This window comes from Aulonocara stuartgranti (genome assembly GCF_965226115.1).
Source record: "Aulonocara stuartgranti genome assembly, chromosome: 7".
NCBI lineage: Eukaryota > Metazoa > Chordata > Actinopteri > Cichliformes > Cichlidae > Aulonocara > Aulonocara stuartgranti.
Window position 1 is genome coordinate 57,270,512 of NC_138945.1, and position 19,531 is coordinate 57,290,042.

The 19,531-nt window shown below is 42.2% G+C and overlaps 1 protein-coding gene across 2 annotated transcripts in view; it reads left to right on the forward strand.

Annotated features, from left to right (window-relative positions):
• The window catches only part of tln2b (talin 2b), a 93,890-nt gene that overhangs the window by 58,306 nt on the left and 16,053 nt on the right, over window positions 1-19,531 (forward strand). The window contains exons 18-41 of one of the 2 annotated variants that reach the window (XM_082542534.1): window positions 357-524; window positions 876-1,170; window positions 4,156-4,322; window positions 4,994-5,122; window positions 6,412-6,525; window positions 6,701-6,814; window positions 6,904-7,038; window positions 8,840-8,968; window positions 9,112-9,214; window positions 9,943-10,151; window positions 10,591-10,710; window positions 10,878-11,075; window positions 12,564-12,703; window positions 13,226-13,319; window positions 13,769-13,858; window positions 13,965-14,087; window positions 15,170-15,313; window positions 15,538-15,723; window positions 15,848-15,988; window positions 16,684-16,865; window positions 17,638-17,770; window positions 17,888-17,989; window positions 18,105-18,275; window positions 18,985-19,131. In XM_082542534.1, the coding sequence (XP_082398660.1) occupies window positions 357-524; window positions 876-1,170; window positions 4,156-4,322; window positions 4,994-5,122; window positions 6,412-6,525; window positions 6,701-6,814; window positions 6,904-7,038; window positions 8,840-8,968; window positions 9,112-9,214; window positions 9,943-10,151; window positions 10,591-10,710; window positions 10,878-11,075; window positions 12,564-12,703; window positions 13,226-13,319; window positions 13,769-13,858; window positions 13,965-14,087; window positions 15,170-15,313; window positions 15,538-15,723; window positions 15,848-15,988; window positions 16,684-16,865; window positions 17,638-17,770; window positions 17,888-17,989; window positions 18,105-18,275; window positions 18,985-19,131 (3,534 nt within the window). The remainder of the gene's footprint in view (window positions 1-356; window positions 525-875; window positions 1,171-4,155; window positions 4,323-4,993; window positions 5,123-6,411; window positions 6,526-6,700; window positions 6,815-6,903; window positions 7,039-8,839; window positions 8,969-9,111; window positions 9,215-9,942; window positions 10,152-10,590; window positions 10,711-10,877; window positions 11,076-12,563; window positions 12,704-13,225; window positions 13,320-13,768; window positions 13,859-13,964; window positions 14,088-15,169; window positions 15,314-15,537; window positions 15,724-15,847; window positions 15,989-16,683; window positions 16,866-17,637; window positions 17,771-17,887; window positions 17,990-18,104; window positions 18,276-18,984; window positions 19,132-19,531) is intronic. The other variant, XM_082542535.1, reaches the window with a different exon arrangement.

Consider the following 19,531-nt stretch of genomic DNA (forward strand, 5'->3'; position numbering starts at 1 on the left):
TTTAGATGTCCTCTCGCAGCTTTTATACCACTCTCTTTAGTGTTAATGCCTGGAGAAGAGGGCTCATAAATCATCCACGGTCTTGTTCTCATTGACCTTGAGACAGTGTTCTTCTGTTACATTAACATAGTTTGTATTCCATTTGCTATACATAGTAGCACAGATGTGCTGCCTAAAATTCTTAACCATTTATCTCTTTCTGTTATGTGCTACACTTGTTCCACATGCATTAGCTGTGCAGTAATCACTCTATATCGATTGAAAAAATATGAAAACATTTACTTTCCTGATCCCATCCGTCACATGTTTGCAGCTGCGCTGTGTTTCAGTGAAGGACATTGATTAATATGTTGCAGGACACCCTGATGAATCTGGCAAAAGCAGTGGCCAATGCAGCTGCTATGTTAGTCCTGAAGGCCAAGAACGTGGCCCAGGTGGCCGAAGACACCATATTGCAGAACCGGGTGATTGCAGCTGCCACTCAGTGTGCCCTGTCCACCTCACAGCTGGTCGCCTGCACTAAGGTACTGATGTAAAACTTGTTCGTCTCAGCAGCCCAGTAGGTAAAGGACAAACTATTAACCAGAAAATGATCCAAAAAATATATATATGGGACTTATATGACATATTTAAAAAATATGTAATACTAATGTTTTATCCAATTGAAGCAGGTCATCATTGTATTTGTTGAATTCTTTAAATAGCAACTAAAGAAATGTATTCCGTATATATGTAGCAATATGTTTTATTTTAAAGCCTCACTTGTTGCATTTGGTTAGATGAGGTAAGATTAATTGTAGATGCAGTTTGTGTCTTCAAAATGTCTCTATTTTGTTTCCTTTGACTATTTCTGCCAACATCTGTGTGTGGTGCAGGTGGTGAGCCCAACCATCAGCTCCCCAGTGTGTCAGGAGCAGCTTGTCGAGGCCGGGAAGTTGGTGGACCGTTCCGTGGAAACCTGCGTCAAAGCTTGCCGCTCGGCCAGCGACGACGGTGAGCTGCTGAAGCAAGTTGGGGCAGCAGCTGGTGTGGTGAGCCAGGCTCTCAGCGACCTCCTGCAGCACGTCCGCCACTATGCCAGCTGCGGCGAGCCTATTGGACGTTATGACCAGGCCACGGATACGATTATGAACGTGACCGAAAACATTTTCACTTCCATGGGTGATGCTGGTGAGTGAATACCTGTGTTTATTTGAATTGTTTTAATGTGTTTTGACTTTATCACAGAGGTGCTGAAGGTATATTTGTGTTTATGTGTATGTTAAGTGATCTTAAAAGTCCTCGACGTGTTTTGAAAGCTGACACTGTTCGTAATGGCTTGAACCATGAGGCCGAAGAATTTTCAAACACAGTCGATTCTCAAGGGGTTATGGGAAACATGTCATCCAAAACCACTACAGAGTACTCAATCTGGTCCCAATCAGCATCAGGAAGACTTTGAAATTTAACAGAAAACACATGACCTGGGGATTTTTTGAGAGAACAAATGTTTAAATGCTGAGGCACTGCTACGCTTTTCTCATTTAATCTCTTTGTTGAGTTGATTGTCAACAGAGTGTGTTGGTTGAATCCCAAGAAATTAGCATGTAGGCTGTAATGCATATAAATGTATTTCATAGTCTTCTCTGGGTGAGCTATTTTTGAGCCGGAGGTGGGTGAGTGGGGAAACACAGCTCTTTGTAGCAGGTGTGTGTGGAGATGCAACATATATCAAAAGATTGTTTTATTTGTGGGAACAGGGATGACTCACTAGAAACCTAGCTATGAGAGTAGATGAAGATGGTGTGAACCTGCACGACTACAGAAATTTCTTACTGATGCACTAGGTTTGCCTGTTAGGATGAATTAATATACTGTGCTAATTTGTCGAACACTGAAATACTTACAGCTGTAATAGCTCTGGTCGTGTAAGTTTAAGTAGTATGATTTTTCAAATTTACATAAAAATTGTTTTACCTCTACAGTCTCATATGTAAGATGGTAATGAGAGCCGAACTTACCAGTAACAGTCATCGTCCAATCACATCAATTATGCCTTTAATGAAGATCTGTATGTATTAATGAGGCGCTCTTATAGTCAAAGTGTTAGAAATCCTTTTAGTGGCCTCACAAGCGTTTTGTCTACATTTTCATAGGTGGCAATATTTCCAAAACCTTTTAAAAAATATGCTGGCTGTCAAGGCTGATACAGATGTACAGTTGAGAATTACGTTATTAGTCTCCGAAATTTAAAGTTTTTGTCAAAATTTCCAGAGTGGCTTTTTAACACAGCAAGAAAGTTTTAATTTAGAAAGCATAAATTAATTCTGTTTGCACACAATAACTGGTGGATCATATCAGAATAAATAAAAATGACCAGGGTGAAATATTAATAACCCACTGAAAAACTGATCTTTTTATTGAGCCATAGCACAAACAACTGCTGTGCAAAGATTTGCTTTAACTCTGTAATGCTCGACGCTTGTACAATCAAGTTATTTTATGGTGTTTGTGTTAAAGAGTCATCAAGAAATTGTCAAAAATTCAAACAAAGCCACAAAGTACAGATCAGAGGAAGGATGTGGAAGATTTCAAGGACTCTGAAAAGCAAACTAGTGAGAGACGTGTTTCACACCAAGAACAACTCAATTTCTGCACATGAGATACCTTCAAGCCTGACTGAAGAATCCTAAGGACAACCTGGAGAATGATTATGTATACTGGAAGCATCTCTTTTGGTCAGATAAGATTCAATTAGAGCTCTTTGAACACAGAGATGTGTGGAGAAAGAAGGGAGTGGTGTACAATAAAAAAAATATCATCTTCACTGTTGAAACACGGTGGTGGGAGTATTATGCTGTGGGGATGCGTCAGTGCACCTGTAACTGAGAATCTTGTCAAGGTGGAAGGAATCACGAAGAAAGAAAGATATACAAAGATTCTGAAAGAAGGTTTTGACTGGTTTGCTCAAAGCCCTGACTTAAGATAAGATAAGCTAAGATAAGATAACCTTTATTAGTCCCACACGTGGGAAATTTGTTTTGTCACAGCAGGAAGTGGACAGTGCAAAAGTTATGACGCAAAAATTAGAATACAATAAGAATAAATACAGTACACAACTGTACAGAATAGAATAAAATAATATACTATATACAGTAGAATAAAATAGAATAAAAATATACAATAAGATAAAAATAGAATACGAATGCTATATACAACTGAGTAAAAATACGATGCCAGAAAAGATTATTGCACTTAGTGTTATTGCACATGTGTGGATGTGTGTGTTTGTTCAGTTAAAGTCTTTATTATGGAGTCTGACAGCAGTGGGGAGGAAAGACCTGCGAAATCTCTCCGTCCCACACCGTGGGTGCCGCAGTCTCCCACTGAAGGAGCTGCTCAGTGCTGTCACAGTCTGCTGCATGGGGTGGGAGATGTTGTCCATCAGGGATGACAGCTTAGCCGCCATTCTCCTGTCACTCACCACCTCCACTGGGTCCAGAGGGCATCCTAGAACAGAGCTGGCCCTTCGGATCACCCTGTTCAGTCTCTTCCTGTCCCCAGCAGAGATGCTGCCGCCCCAGCAGACCACACCATAAAAGATAGCAGAAGCCACCACAGAGTCATAGAAGGTCTTCAGGAGTGACTTGAATCTGATTAAAAATCTGTGGGTTGAATTGAAGACCACGGTCCATGCCAGAAGACCATCAGAGACTCAGACATTCGCCAAAGAACAATGGGCTGGGGTTGATTAGGAGATGTGTGTGAGGCTTGTTGAAAACTACAACAAAGGACTGCAGGTTATTGTCCAGCAAAATGATACACAATTGACTATTAGCTTTAGCAGGCTAATGACCCTAACCCTTGACCCTGCCAGCTTTAGTTTTTTGTTTGTTTGTTTTTTGTCATTTTGTTTTAAAGTAATATAAGTATCAAAACTAAAACTAGGCTGTTTGGAAAAAGAGTGTTAAAAATCACTGGCTTTCTAATAAAAATGACATTTTTGTGGAGGTGCTAATAATTCTGTCTTCAATAGCATAGATGTCATCACTGAAAAGACAAAAGAAAAATGTAAATGAACAAAAGCCCAAATCAGCTGAATTTCAGTTGTAACAGTTGTAATAGATCATTTTGATGTTTATACGGGGCACTAACTTGGTGTTTGCGTGTGAACAGGTGAGATGGTCCGTCAGGCCAGAGTTTTAGCCCAAGCTACCTCTGACTTGGTCAATGCCATGAGATCAGATGCAGAGGCAGAAGTTGATGTTGACAACTCCAAAAAATTGCTTGCTGCAGCCAAGCTCTTGGCTGATGCCACAGCTCGGATGGTGGAGGCTGCTAAGGTAGGAAAGCATCAGGCTTAACCTCACAATGCAGTGTGGTTAACATAATACCAGACAAGCTAACTGCTTTCAGTCATTATTACATTACTTTATTGTACCTTATTATATTCTACAAAATTTAATGATGAATCTTGATGCAGTGCATTTTATTTTGTTGTTGTTACATCTAGAACAGTTTTAAAGGAATTGAACTGAATATCTTCCCTTTGATAGAAAACAAGTGTTGGCATTACTGTATGCACTATCTACTAGCATCATTTCACATCCAAAATAAAAAGGCTGCTGCATCAGTGGCTCTTAATGAGCCCCTGGCACTGCTGAGCAGGATATTATCAGTGTGAAATACACAGGCATGTGAAACGCTGCTTATGGCTCGTTAGATGTTTTTGATCTGTGACACATTAATCACCACGTCACTGCCATTATCAAAGAGGAAGTGAGGATCTGGCACTGACGGTTTCCTTGGAAACTGTCAAAAAGCAGACAGATCTAAATGACTCTTTCCATCTATTGCACAACTTGCATAACCAGAGTTGTTTAAACTTTTATTGCTGAGATCTGATTGCTGTTGTTAGATTCTGTATGTGCAGTACAGTATGTGTGAGGGAGTGTGTGTCCGCGTGTGCACATCTGCACATGTGTACATGAATGTGTGTTAATGCGTCCCCCAGGGGGCAGCCGCCTACCCGGACAATGAAGACCAGCAACAGAGACTCAGAGAGGCAGCTGAAGGGCTACGTGTCGCCACTAACGCGGCGGCTCAGAACGCAATAAAGAAAAAAATAGTCAACAGGCTGGAGGTGAGTTAAAGGACTCAATGTGTCATCATTTTTTCTGTTGTCTGACCTTGATCAAAACATAAATCTTCTTCTTGTTTCACCTTACTGACAAAGGTGTGACCCAAACATCTCTTTCTGTTATTGTATAATACCTGCAAAAGAAAGATGGTGTAAAAATAAAAGGAGAAAGAAAACACTGAAAAGGATGAAAATAACCATGTAGAAACAACTGCTGGGCAATTTATTATATTTGTATTATTTCTCTTTCCTATAGCACTGTGCTATAAGCCCCATTAGTGCTGTGAATGAGCCACCTAAGTGTAAAGATCTGTATGTAGCCCTTGGTATCAGTTTGCCTCTAATGACTTCCTGCTCTCTGCACAAGGACACACAGTGTAGTGTTCAGTTTTCTAGGCACATAAACTATGCATTACTGAGGGCTCGAATAATCCTGCTATCAGACATGCAGCATCTCAGTCATCCTTCTTGCATCAGATGTTCACACTAATGATGGTAATAGCATCCTCTATCGAGACAGCATGTAAGCTGGGGAAGACCAGAATGTTGAGCATATCCAAGTGCATGTGACAAATATAACAGATGACACTATGACCCTTAAGACCCCTTAATTTATCCAGTTTTATACAGACAGCATGATGAGCATATCACTTTATGTATTCCACTGACAAGCCACAAGCTGAAGTGGCAGTGTAATAGGTGGGGTTTGTTTGTCTGTTTCTCTGCAAGATTATGCAAAAGCTACCAAGCCGAATTTCATGAAACTTGATTGAGTGGGTTAAGTTCAAAGGAAGAAGCCATTAAATTTTCTTTTGTATACTGATCACATTCTTTAAAATTGCAAAAGAATAACAAGGGCACTTGATCTATCTGTCTGTCTGTCTGTCTGTCTTTAGGGTTATGTGAATTTTCTCTATATAACGATACCATGTGTTACGTATATCTTTCCATCAGTATCTCCTCACCCATTTAACAGCTTTGTTTTCAGTCCCGTCATTGCTTCAAACCCTGTCTTGTGTCTATGAATTAATGTAAGCCAGGCTATTTTTAGCTTTAGTTCTGGAAATCTGCCCAAGCGAAGGCAGTACTGATCACTTCATGAAATCATGACCGAGCAGCATAGTTCCATCCATTTCCCTCTTCTTTTGGTTGTGACCCCTTTTAGTCTGATTAGAACTCTGTTGGAGTACAGAACATGACAGCATAATACTGCGCAGAGCAAAAGTGAACATTCCTCTTAGCCAAGCAGCACTCTCTTACTTACATTTTCTCCATTTGTGTCTTCTGAACAGATCGCTGCTAAGCAGGCAGCGGCTGCTGCTACACAGACCATCGCAGCTGCCCAAAACGCAGCTGCATCCAACAAAAATACAGCCTCACACCAACAGCTAGTTCACAGCTGCAAGGTATGATCCTGTAATCTTTGTGATGTGCTCTTTTGTACTAATGTTATAGCCTGTATTTACATATAATACATGTTGTCACAGGGAGTGTCTTGTTTGGGAGCCTTGTTAGCACCTTTCTCAGTAAGTCATGATGGTGTGGCATATGAAGCAAACATTATGTGGTGTTTAATTTCAGATGGTAGCAGATAGTATTCCCCAGTTGGTGCAGGGAATGAGGAGCAGCCAAGCCCAGCCTGAGGAGCTGGGCCCCCAACTCGCCCTCATCATGGCCAGCCAGAGCTTCTTACAGGTTTGTATTTCACCTTGACACAGTGAGTGACTGTAACCCTCTATCAAAGGAATCTCATTTCTTGGTGTGTTTCTATTACTGTCTCTCAGCCTGGGAGTAAGATGGTGGCGTCTGCAAAGTCAGCAGTTCCAACAGTGGCCGAACAAGCTGCTGCTATGCAACTGGGCCAGTGTGCCAAGAATTTAGCTACCTGCCTGGCGGAGCTCCGGACTGCCACGCAGAAGGTATCCGTGAGCATGATTCTTTTCACTGATGCAGGCCATCAGTGAAAAGATTCACTGTCCAATTAGAGTCTAATTCTGTGATCTCACATCACACATTTACAGTGGGGCAAAAAAGTATTTAGTCAGCCACCGATTGTGCAAGTTCCCCCACCTAAAATGATGACAGAGGTCAGTAATTTGCACCAGAGGTACACTTCAACTGTGAGAGACAGAATGTGAAAAAAAAATCCATGAATCCACATGGTAGGATTTGTAAAGAATTTATTCGTAAATCAGGGTGGAAAATAAGTATTTGGTCAATAACAAAAATACAACTCAATACTTTGTAACATAACCTTTGTTGGCAATAACAGAGGTCAAACGTTTACTATAGGTCTTTACCAGGTTTGCACACACAGTAGCTGGTATTTTGGCCCATTCCTCCATGCAGATCTTCTCGAGAGCAGTGATGTTTTGGGGCTGTCGCCGAGCAACACGGACTTTCAACTCCCGCCACAGATTTTCTATGGGGTTGAGGTCTGGAGACTGGCTAGGCCACTCCAGGGCTTTCAAATGCTTCTTACGGAGCCACTCCTTTGTTGCCCGGGCGGTGTGTTTTGGATCATTGTCATGTTGGAAGACCCAGCCTCGTTTCATCTTCAAAGTTCTCACTGATGGAAGGAGGTTTTGGCTCAAAATCTCACGATACATGGCCCCATTCATTCTGTCCTTAACACGGATCAGTCGTCCTGTCCCCTTGGCAGAAAAACAGCCCCATAGCATGATGTTTCCACCCCCATGCTTCACAGTAGGTATGGTGTTCTTGGGATGCAACTCAGTATTCTTCGTCCTCCAAACACGACGAGTTGAGTTTATACCAAAAAGTTCTACTTTGGTTTCATCTGACCACATGACATTCTCCCAATCCTCTGCTGTATCATCCATGTGCTCTCTGGCAAACTTCAGACGGGCCTGGACATGCACTGGCTTCAGCAGCGGAACACGTCTGGCACTGTGGGATTTGATTCCCTGCCATTGTAGTGTGTTACTGATGGTGACCTTTGTTACTTTGGTCCCAGCTCTCTGCAGGTCATTCACCAGGTCCCCCCGTGTGGTTCTGGGATCTTTGCTCACCGTTCTCATGATCATTTTGACCCCACGGGATGAGATCTTGCGTGGAGCCCCAGATCGAGGGAGATTATCAGTGGTCTTGTATGTCTTCCATTTTCTGATGATTGCTCCCACAGTTGATTTTTTTCACACCAAGCTGCTTGCCTATTGTAGATTCACTCTTCCCAGTCTGGTGCAGGTCTACAATACTTTTCCTGGTGTCCTTCGAAAGCTCTTTGGTCTTGGCCATGGCGGAGTTTGGAGTCTGACTGTTTGAGGCTGTGGACAGGTGTCTTTTATACAGATGATGAGTTCAAACAGGTGCCATTCATACAGGTAACGAGTGGGGGACAGAAAAGCTTCTTACAGAAGACGTTACAGGTCTGTGAGAGCCAGAGATTTTCCTTGTTTGAGGTGACCAAATACTTATTTTCCACCCTGATTTACGAATAAATTCTTTACAAATCCTACCATGTGGATTCATGGATTTTTTTTTCACATTCTGTCTCTCACAGTTGAAGTGTACCTCTGGTGCAAATTACTGACCTCTGTCATCATTTTAAGTGGGGGAACTTGCACAATCGGTGGCTGACTAAATACTTTTTTGCCCCACTGTACATGCAGGATTGCATCTTGTCTGCTGCGTATGGCTTGTGTTTAAGTAACAGCTATGTCTGTGGGGGTTTTTTTTACTTTTTTTTTTTTTTTTAAGGCACATGAAGCTTGTGGCCCTCTGGAGATTGACTTAGCCCTCAAAACTGTACAGACACTCAAGAGTGAACTTCAGGATGCCAAGATGTCTGTCATTGATGGCCAACTCAAACCACTTCCTGGAGAAACGGTCAGTAAATAGAAACAATTACAGTTTCTCATCTAGCCCATCTCATTAGGCTAGAGATAGCTGCTGTGTAGAGATACCAAAATGCTAAAGAAATCTTAGCCATGAGTCAAATGAGTTATTTATGTGTTCTGTCGCTTATACAGCTGGAAAAATGCGCTCAGGATTTGGGAAGTACGTCTAAGACTGTGGGTTCTTCCATGGCCCAGTTGCTGACATGCGCTGCGCAAGGCAATGAACATTACACAGGTAGTGTATTTTATACACGAGTGGGGCTGAGAAGTTTGAGCAGCCATTTAGATACATATGGAATACTGCCTGTGACTTTTATTTAAAAGGAATTCTCAAAATTGTGCCGAGTGTCAGTCTTGAGGATAAACCAAGCTAAAGATGTTATTTTATTTGTGCTGTCATTACCGCCTTGAACCGAACCCCGGGAATCCAACATGGCTTCACTGCTTTGCCGTCAGTTTTGGCTCAAACGGGGATCTCAGTGGAATTGAGATGAAGACGGATAAAGAATAACATTTATAACAATGAGTGCTCCGAGGCAATACTTCATGCTGTGGCCCAGGGTGCTGCTCTCTACTCATTAATCTTTTTTTTCACTGGATTTAACATTCCATCAGCAAATGGCTCCACTCTGCTGGTTAATGCAATTTTATGCAATTTGCAGCTTTTTCTTTTTTTTCCCCAGTTCTATGTGTAATAAGCTGAGGGGACCTCCAGTGTGAGGCTTTATTTATCATATTAAGTGATTTATTTAAACAATGAAGTTATTTGAGTATAATGATTTTTTTTTCTTTTTTTCACAGTGTGGTGCTGCGAAATCCTGCTTGTTGACTTGCACAATGTCATTACAGTTTTAGTAAAGACAAGAAATACACATAGCTCTCAGTTAGTACTGCTTAAACAGGGCTGCTGAAATGCGACACTGGAATTAATGTATTTGCTAAATCGTCACTCATTTTTCACAGGTGTTGCTGCTAGGGAAACAGCACAGGCTCTGAGGACATTAGCTCAAGCCGCTCGAGGTGTGGCAGCCAGCACCAAGGAGCCTCAGGCTGCAGCTGCCATGCTGGACTCAGCCCAGTGTGTGATGGAGGGCTCAGCCATGCTCATCCATGAAGCACATCAGGCCCTGGTTCATCCTGGTGATGCTGAGAGTCAGCAGAGACTGGCACAGGTAGCATACCACTTATTAGCAGATAGATAGATAGATCTGATAGATCTGATAGACTGATTGATTGAGGAGCACTGATGGCCCGTCTCCCTCATCTACTGATTTGTAAAGATTTTCCCATTAGAGTCGTCCCCTCTACTAAGTGTTGCTCTTTTTTTCCTGTCTGCTATGCATTTCTCGGCTGGTTTCCCTCTCTCAGGAGAGGTTTTGCTGGAGTAAAATTGTTCATTCTCCTGCAGCCCTTCAGGGGATAAACATATTGTTTGGCATATATCTGTGACAGCAGCATAAATTAGTGACACGGATTATTGTGCACTGCCGTGAGCCCAATTTGCATTTGAGATATTTCTCCACATATAGCTTTGCTCTGGGGCTTTGTTGTGTAGCACATTTTTAGAATGACTAATGACGGACCATTGACAGATGTTGTACTGTGTTGCAGGTGGCCAAAGCTGTTTCGCACTCCCTTAATAATTGTGTGAATTGCCTGCCAGGCCAGAAGGATGTTGACATGGCCCTCAGGAGCATAGGCGAGGCCAGCAAGAAGCTACTAGTGGACTTCGTGAGTGTTGCTTAAGCTTTTTCTTAGGGATTTCTTGCCTTTTATGTTTGCATAATGACATGAGAGTATTTATATATCGACCCTTTATCCCCAAACAGAATATTTCCTTTTGCCTGCAGTTTTAATATTCCAAAGTGTGGCCTAATGTGCATGTCTTGTCTTTGAAGCTCCCTCCCTGCAGTAAGACATTCCAAGAGGCTCAGTCTGATCTGAACCACACAGCAGCTGAACTCAACCACTCCGCAGGCGAGGTCGTCCACTCCTCTCGTGGAAGAAGCAGCCAGCTGGCTGCAGCCTCAGGGAAGTTTAGCCAAGACTTTGATGAGTTCCTGGATGCTGGCATTGAGATGGCAGGACACACCCAGGTAGGTTTCATGACCATACAAAGACTTCATGCTCCAGTGACACAGTTTAATAGTGATCCAGTGCCAGCAGTTCATTTAAAGCTTTTATCAAGTAAACTCAAAAGCTTCAAATGCAGAGTGCATCTTTGCATTACTTTACTAACCAAAAGCTATTGCATTCAGTTAGTCACGCTAATTCCTCCAAAGAGCTCTAAAGTATTCAGATGCTTTGTGTGATGTTCTTGTTCTGAATATTTTGCTCATTCATTCAAAATTCTAAATATCAGACACTGAAGAGGATGTACACTAGTACACATGGGAAATTTTATCTCATGTGTCCTGAAGATACTCCCACAGCTTGGACTGGTTTGTAGGTCCTGACTCCTGTCTAAGTAGAATACTATCAAACTGATCGCTCACCACCCAGACTGTGCTGGTCATTCCATGGTAAACAGAATAAAGGCGAACTAGGTATGTTGCATAATTTGGGGTTACATGTTGAGTTCGTTCTTTACCTTTTATAGGAGCAAATTGGCTCCAATGAAGTGGTGTCCACTGCATAAGAAAAGTAAAGGGACTACCTTTCTTGTTCAAGACTGTTTTTAACCTGTACTAATCTCTTACTTTACAACAGCTATCGCATTTCTTCAACATGTCTGCATGGAATTAAACACCTCAGATGTTTATTTTGTTTGTCCACAACTTTTTTTTTTTTCAGATTCCCCTGATAACGTTTGTGTTTTTCTGCCACAAATGGCTCATTTTAGTGTATAGTCTCAGATATAAGCTTTTTCTTTGTAACCATGCCTTCAAGGCCAGCATCTTGGAATCACCTCTTCACTTTTGGCGCTGAAATTGATTTTTGTGGATACCATTTAATGAAGCTGCCAGTTGAGGACCCATGAGGTGTCGGTTTCAAAGTCTAGAGACTCTGATTAACTTGTCCCCTTGTTCTTTTCTACACCGGAGGCTCCTGCTTCTCTTTTATTCTGGTTAGAGCCGGTTTGTGCTGCTCTGTGAAAGGAGGCGTGCGCACCGTTGTCGGAAATCTTTCCCACATGAAATAGCCTAACGGTCTTGGGTACTCTGAGTTTCAGGAGAAAATTCAATTTTGTGGGGAATTTATGAGACTAAAGTCAAACCCACAAAGGCTCATATAAGTGCATTACTTCTTTAATCAGAACAGCAGTTTTTAGCCGTGACAACAAAAATTAGAGTTAGGCTTTTTGATATAATAAACTTGGAACACAATAATATTGCATACAAATTATTAATCGATAATTGTCACTTATACACACAATATTAATTTGACTAAAAAACAAACATTACATAAATTTGACAATCAAAGACTCAAAAATACCTGTTATGTGACAAAAGAGGATAGCCATTACTGTAAAGTAGAACACTCTAACCAATACTGTTTAATAATTGTAACACAACATTTAATACAGATTTGAAACCATCAAAAACAAAATTCACCTGAATTTTTCTTCTTCCTTGCATGTACAGAGTAAGGATGACCAGATCCAAGTCATCGGTAATCTGAAGAACATCTCCATGGCATCCAGTAAGCTGCTACTGGCTGCCAAATCTCTGTCTGTGGATCCAGGTGCAGCCAATGCTAAGAATCTCCTAGCTGTGGCAGCAAGGTGCGATAAAACTCAAGCAGTACCTGAAATGTGTCAAATTTTCTGAATGCTATGTTGTATTTGCCAGTGAGGTGAACAGCTCAGTAGTATATATCATGTGAATCCTGGCTCAAGATCTGTAGCAAGTAATGATAGCTATAGAAAACAGCTTCTTACTACATCTGTATGCCGCTCCTACAGCGTGTCTGTTCGGCATTGCTAGGGGGAGTACGTATCCTCCCCTTAGTGGAGAGAAGCCAAGCAGCTGGTCCCGCAGGGCTTTAGGCCTGACTGACTTCTCTCTGTCTAATTAGGAAGATGGAAGCCTTGGCTTGAGCCTGTCTGTGCTCAGCAAGGCTGAACACAAACTCGAGACAATCTCGGCACTCCTGTGAGCTGTGTTATCCAATCGCAGCGAGAAGCCGGCAGTGCCGTGCTTGAATAGGGGGGCTAAAAGCATGTGTGAGTGAAGCCAGCCTGTGCGTGCATGCAGAGGACACATGTGAGAGCTAAAGAGGCTGTGTGGCTGCCTGTGTGTTTCAGGGCGGTGACAGAGAGTATTAACCAGCTGATAACGCTCTGTACACAGCAAGCAGCAGGACAAAAGGAGTGTGACAACGCCTTGAGGGAGTTGGAGGTAGCTTTCCTCACATACAGGATACCACACAGACGTTTTCTGGTTTCTATGCATGCCTGCATTTCATGTTTTTTAAATAAAGTTTATGAGTTTTGTATTTTTTTCTCATGGTTTCCCACTATTTTCCATTAGATTCCTCCTATATAGCCATGTTTTATAGCTGGATAATACATTCAGAACAATAGTACAGTAGCTGCATTAGCAACACTAATATAACAGGAGCATTTTTACATTCTGAAGCCTAACGATGATTATACTATGAATAGTTTTAAATGATATTAATATTGTTCATTTAAGGCCTTGATTATGATGATTTATCTCTGCACAGATCAATTTATAATTATAATGTTAGCCTCGGGTCTGAATTAAGTAGCTGATAAATTTCCAAGGATATCAACGTAGAAATGCAATATTGTAGTTTAAGTTGTTGTGTCTCCATCTGTATTCAGGCTGTCAGAGGTCTGCTGGATAACCCCAGTGAGCCCGTCAACGAGCTCTCCTACTTTGATTGCATCGAGAGCGTCATGGAGAACTCAAAAGTACAGGCGTATAAAATAACCGAGTGCACTAACTGTCAAATATTTTACATGGTAGGCAGCTGAAGAGCTAATTTGTCCACATTTTCTCCATTTTCATCTGCCTCAGGTCCTAGGGGAGTCAATGGCAGGCATTTCTCAGCACTGTAAGACAGGTGATGTGGTGGCCTTCGGGGAGAGCGTGGGCTTGGCGTCCAAAGCTCTGTGTGGGCTGACAGAGGCTGCAGGACAGGTGAGATCACAGCGCCATACTAACTCGCTCTGACTTACCCTGCTTCTGCGCTCGCCTTCCCTTTTTCTCTTTATTTTTAGATACCTAGAATTAAACACACACTTTGTTTAAAAAAGCAAATTGCTATCAATTTTTAAGGTTGACATAGCCCAAGACATACGGCATAAAAGGAAATTGAGACATCTTCACAAGGTGGAAATCACTTTCACGCATGAATTGCTGCCCTGAACCCTTCTAGTCGATACCCAACAGAGGTGCAAATATCTGACATACTCAGAGCAGACACCCTGCCAGCTGACTAGTACCAACTTTGTGTGATGTCCTATTGGATCGATCTGCACCAGTCTAAGAACAGTGGAGGTATTAGCCTTGTGAATCAACAGCTATGAATGATGTAACGGATCTCTTCCTTGGCCTTGCACTGCTGGGTTTTCCCCTGGTTGTCCTTCTGTGTTGTCTTGCAGGTTCCTAGTAGGTGGGGTTAAGTAATACAACTGGGAGCACTTGGCCGGGATCATTTAAGATCTGGCTTTCTTAGCTTTTGCTCCCTCTTTATTAACCGAGCTTCAGCCTGGTTATTTAAGGTGTTACCCCATACAGAATCACACATCTAACATTGGATCACTACTTGAAATGCAGAGGAGTGGGGTCATCTTCTTGTGTGTTCCACAGAAAATGTCAGATGATTGTGGGACATCCAGTCCTTTCTGTTGTGCTCTGTTGGTGGCCACACAGAGTCATTGTCTTTGTTGTTTTGTGTGGGTTTTGGGTTGTTTTGGGTTTTGGTGTGAAGCTCTTGTCCACTCAGTCATAGATATAGGCACTCGCATTGTTGTTGGCGTAGAGAATTTCAGTGTTTGTGCAGGTTCTCTTGATGGTTTTCATGGACCATGGTTGTTCAACATTTATCAGCTCTTGGTGTCCCAACCACAGACTCATAAGATGTGGACCCCATTCCTATGGAGTGGGTGTAGCAGCCTTGGCCACGGCCTGCTCTGTATTCCCCTTTGTGTCCCTTTGTGTTTGGGGGGTATCCAGTGTAACTGGGAGCACATAACACGCTTTTGTTTTCTACTCCACAGGCCTCTTATCTTGTAGGCGTTTCTGATCCCAGTAGTCAGTCAGGCCACGAGGGGCTGGTGGATCCCATTCAGTTTGCACGAGCCCACCAAGCTATACAGATGGCTTGTCAGAACTTAGTGGATCCTGCCAGCAGTCCCTCACAGGTAAGATCCATTAAAGGCTGCAGAACATTAGTCCCCTGGCATATGGAGACTGAGTAGTCTTTAATAACTTGCTGTTAATTCTGTCATATCTCTTTAATTAAATACAGTTTTTAAGAATAAACCTGACCTCTGTGTTTAAAGAATCAATGCCCCCATGCCTTACCTAATTTTATTTTATACAGCTGTTCCTCTTTGTTAATGGTTTTGGTTCATTTGTTCATAAGGTCTTGTCTGCAGCAACAATTGTAGCCAAGCACACCTCGGCTCTCTGTAACGCCTGTCGCCTGGCCTCTTCTAAAACTTCCAACCCAGTGGCTAGGAGACAGTTTGTCCAGTCAGCCAAAGAGGTGGCCAACACCACAGCCAACCTCGTCAAAACCATCAAGGTCAACTCTCCAACTGATCAAAACGTTGAGTGTAAATTTGTTACAGATATCTTTTTCGTCAAGTGAGAAGATACAGATGTGTGTATAAGTAGTTACACACTTACAAAAACAGCCAAATGAACAAATATTCATGACTGTCTTATTTCAGGCCTTGGATGGGGATTTTTCCGAAGAGAATAGAAACAGGTGCCGCGTTGCTACAGCCCCGCTCCTCGAGGCTGTGGAAAACCTGACGACCTTTGCCAACAACCCCGATTTTGCAAGCATTCCAGCTCAGATCAGCAATGAGGTATTCGTTCAGTTGATGCTTGTTTATAATGCTCCTTTAAAATGTCCTTCACCTTTTCTAGTTAAATGACGGAAAGTTAATAAAAATCTTTTCAACAACACAAATGAGATCTGTGACTGTTTTTTTTAGGAGCAGTGAAAATGTTCAGTTCATCCTACAGAAGATATTGCGCTTTTCAGTGAGATTAAACGAGTGTTTGTGACTTGTGTATTCAGTTTGCTTAAAAACTGCCTTTTACTTGAGCCAACAAGCAAAGGTTTGTGCTGTGAGCAGGAGAGGAAATTGAATTGAGGTCCTTTTGTTATTGTCAAGGAAAGGCTCAAAAAGAAGGATGTATTTTTTGTTCAATCTGAGTGCAATAGTTTGCGCATAGTCCTCTAAAAGCTTTATGGCTGTAATCTGTTGGAGGGCAGTGTTTAACGGCACTTTCTCTTAGCACAGCTGCTCTAATCTTCAGCTTGTTAATCTAATTGTCAAGGGGGGGTTTTGCTCGTATCATAAAGACTGAAGGTGTTTCTTCGTGAGTCTGTGTAAAGCTGCCTGTCTAATCTCATCCCTCCCTTTGATTGCACCTTTGATCTCGCTCAGGTAGTCAAGGAATATTAACAGCTGTCAGACCAGTATAGCTAGCTCTTCACTGTCGAGCTGTTACCTGGGCCGTTGTTTCTCCTACACTAATCTTTTCATTTCCACAGGGCTCAGCAGCACAGGAGCCCATTGTGCGTTCAGCCCGCTCCATGCTCGATAGCTCCACTTACCTTCTAGAAACAGCCCGCTCACTGGTCCTTAACCCCAAAGATCCCCCCACCTGGTCCATACTAGCCGGCCACTCCAGGACAGTTTCTGACTCCATCAAGAGTCTCATCACCTCTATTAGGTTTGTGTTAATCCCGCCTGTGATCATATCTGTCTCTGCAGCCATGTCTTCAAAGTTTAGAAAGGTTTCCTTGCAGTGAGAGAAAATAAATTCTCATATTGGAGGACTTTTTTGTGACATCTTTTCAGCTAAGCAGGAAATTGCTGCATTAGTATATAGCTACTGAGTTCCCCACTGCTTAGTAATAGATTAGTGAACGGTGGGGCTCGCTACGGTGGATCTGAAACACATTTCATTATGTGGTGTCCTATCAGCTCTCACAGCAACTAAGACCTACAATTAACAGACATTAACATTTAACCTTGACTGTCAGTATTTTTCGAGTATTCAAGCATTTGAAGGAAACGTGTTGCCACTTTCTCTCGGGAGCTGAATGAAAAATGATGGCGTTCTCATGCCTGCATAACAAAAATGAGTTTCAAGCCAGTGGCTGATTAGCTAGGCAGACCATTGTGACTATGTGCTGATTGCCTGGTAAAGCCCATGGTAATAATATGACTGCAAGATTACAGATTGCATTACAGATTCATTTGTGAGCTTTAGGGCTTTAGGTGAATATATTTTTTCATTTTTTGATCTTTATTTTTTTTTAACCAAGCAAGCTTCTTTTCCTTGTTTTCACTGTTTATATTTATCTAAGCTAATCTGCTATGGGTAGATATGAGCATCATTTTTCTTACAACTCAAATCTCCAGATTTTCTTATTATATATTTATTTGCACATTAAGGTGGAGACATTTGTCTCTTTTTTTCCCATTATTTCTGGTGACAGGGACAAGGCACCGGGACAGAGGGAGTGTGATTACTCCATTGATAACATCAATAAGTGTATCCGGGACATTGAGCAAGCTTCACTAGCAGCGGTTGGCCAGACCCTACCCTGCAGAGATGATATCTCCATGGAAGTGAGTTCAAATCCCCCATCAGCTGTATCCTGTGTGAGAGGGAAGAGGAACTTAATGAGATCTGTAGTCTTTCTGTTGAGACTTTTACTGTAATTCTCTGCTGTTGTAACTCACCAGGCACTCCAGGAGCAGCTGACATCCTCGGTACAGGAGATTGGTCATCTCATTGATCCAGTCTTTACAGCTGCCCGAGGCGAAGCTGCCCAACTAGGACACAAGGTGCTAGTCTGACAGTGTATCTCTTCATTCCCTCTGAATTTAGGAGGCAAACACACAGTTTTGTATGTTTTGGTTCAACTTTTCTCTGACTACTGTCCTAAATGCTTTGTCTCAGGTAACCCAGCTGGCCAGTTACTTTGAGCCACTCATTATGGCATCGGTGGGCCTGGCCTCTAAGCTGCATGACCATCAGCAGCAGATGACCATCCTGGACCAGACCAAGACGCTTGCTGAGTCCGCCCTGCAGATGCTTTATGCTGCCAAGGAAGGCGGGGGAAACCCAAAGGTAGTGCACAGAGTCAATTTTACTATTCGTGTCGATGCTGTGTTTTGCCTGACTTCAGAGATGAGCTGTAATGGAATGGAAAACAACGAGTTTCAAAAATAATGGAACATCTTTGTCCATCGTTGTCAGTCCATTCATTGTTGCACATTAATGAATCCCTTCTTTCACAGTTTCTCTAATTCTTTCAGCTATAAACCATTTGTATTATCAAACTGAGCAGAACAAAGCCTCAGGAGTTCTTTTTAAGTTTTCTATATTAGTGCTGGAATTGATTTTAAGATTTAAGTGATTTTTTTAAAACCTGTTCATTGCACAACTTCTAATCCCATTCTGAAATGATTGTGCTTTTACTCAAACTCTGCTGCCATCATTACAGCCATAAAACATTGAAATGAGCTCCTTAGAAGCTTTTTTTTCCTTATCAGATTGTCTGACTACCCCAGGCTTTTATAATTTTATTTTTATGGCTACATTCTGAGATATAGATTTACAATTGTACAAACTAGACTAAGTTTGAATTATTAGCCAGCAGGGATGATGTCTGTTCTTAAATCAGAAAGGAACCAGCCTGGTGACACGTCCTCTAGTTGGACACTGAGTTCTTACTAGCTTGAGGTGCACTGTAGAGCTGTTGTCAAGCTGATGAATTACCTCCTGGCTAAACCGAGATGGCGTCACAGTAACGTTAATCAGCTGCCCGTGTCCTCAGGCATCCCACACACACGATGCCATCAATGAAGCAGCCCAGCTGATGAAGGAGGCTGTTGACGACATCATGGTGACTCTGAATGAGGCAGCGAGCGAGGGCGGCATGGTTGGGGGTATGGTAGAGTCCATCGCTGAGGCTATGGGCAGGGTGAGTAAAGATTGTTGTTGTCGTCATTCAGTTTCAAGAGAATGTTTCTTGGGTACTTTGAGTGGATTTCAAGTTGCCACTTGACCCCCGACTTGTCTGAAAGCAGAATGAGCTTTCTCTCAAAGCCACAGTGGGTGTTCTGAAAGAGTGTGCTTGTCTATGACTCTTATTAGTCCAGAAGATGGCACGTTTTAAAATCCACAGCCCACTGGTGATGTTAGTTTTCAGTCATATTGCTAGAGGACATGTGTGTTGACAGTCTAGTTAGTAACTGACAGCGACATGTGCAAACTCAGATGTAAAGCACTTGGCCCAGTTCAGCAAACACCTATTTTTTCCCTTCTTGTGCCTTTTACACTTTTAATTAGAATGTGCATGTTATCTAGAAAATGGAATATCC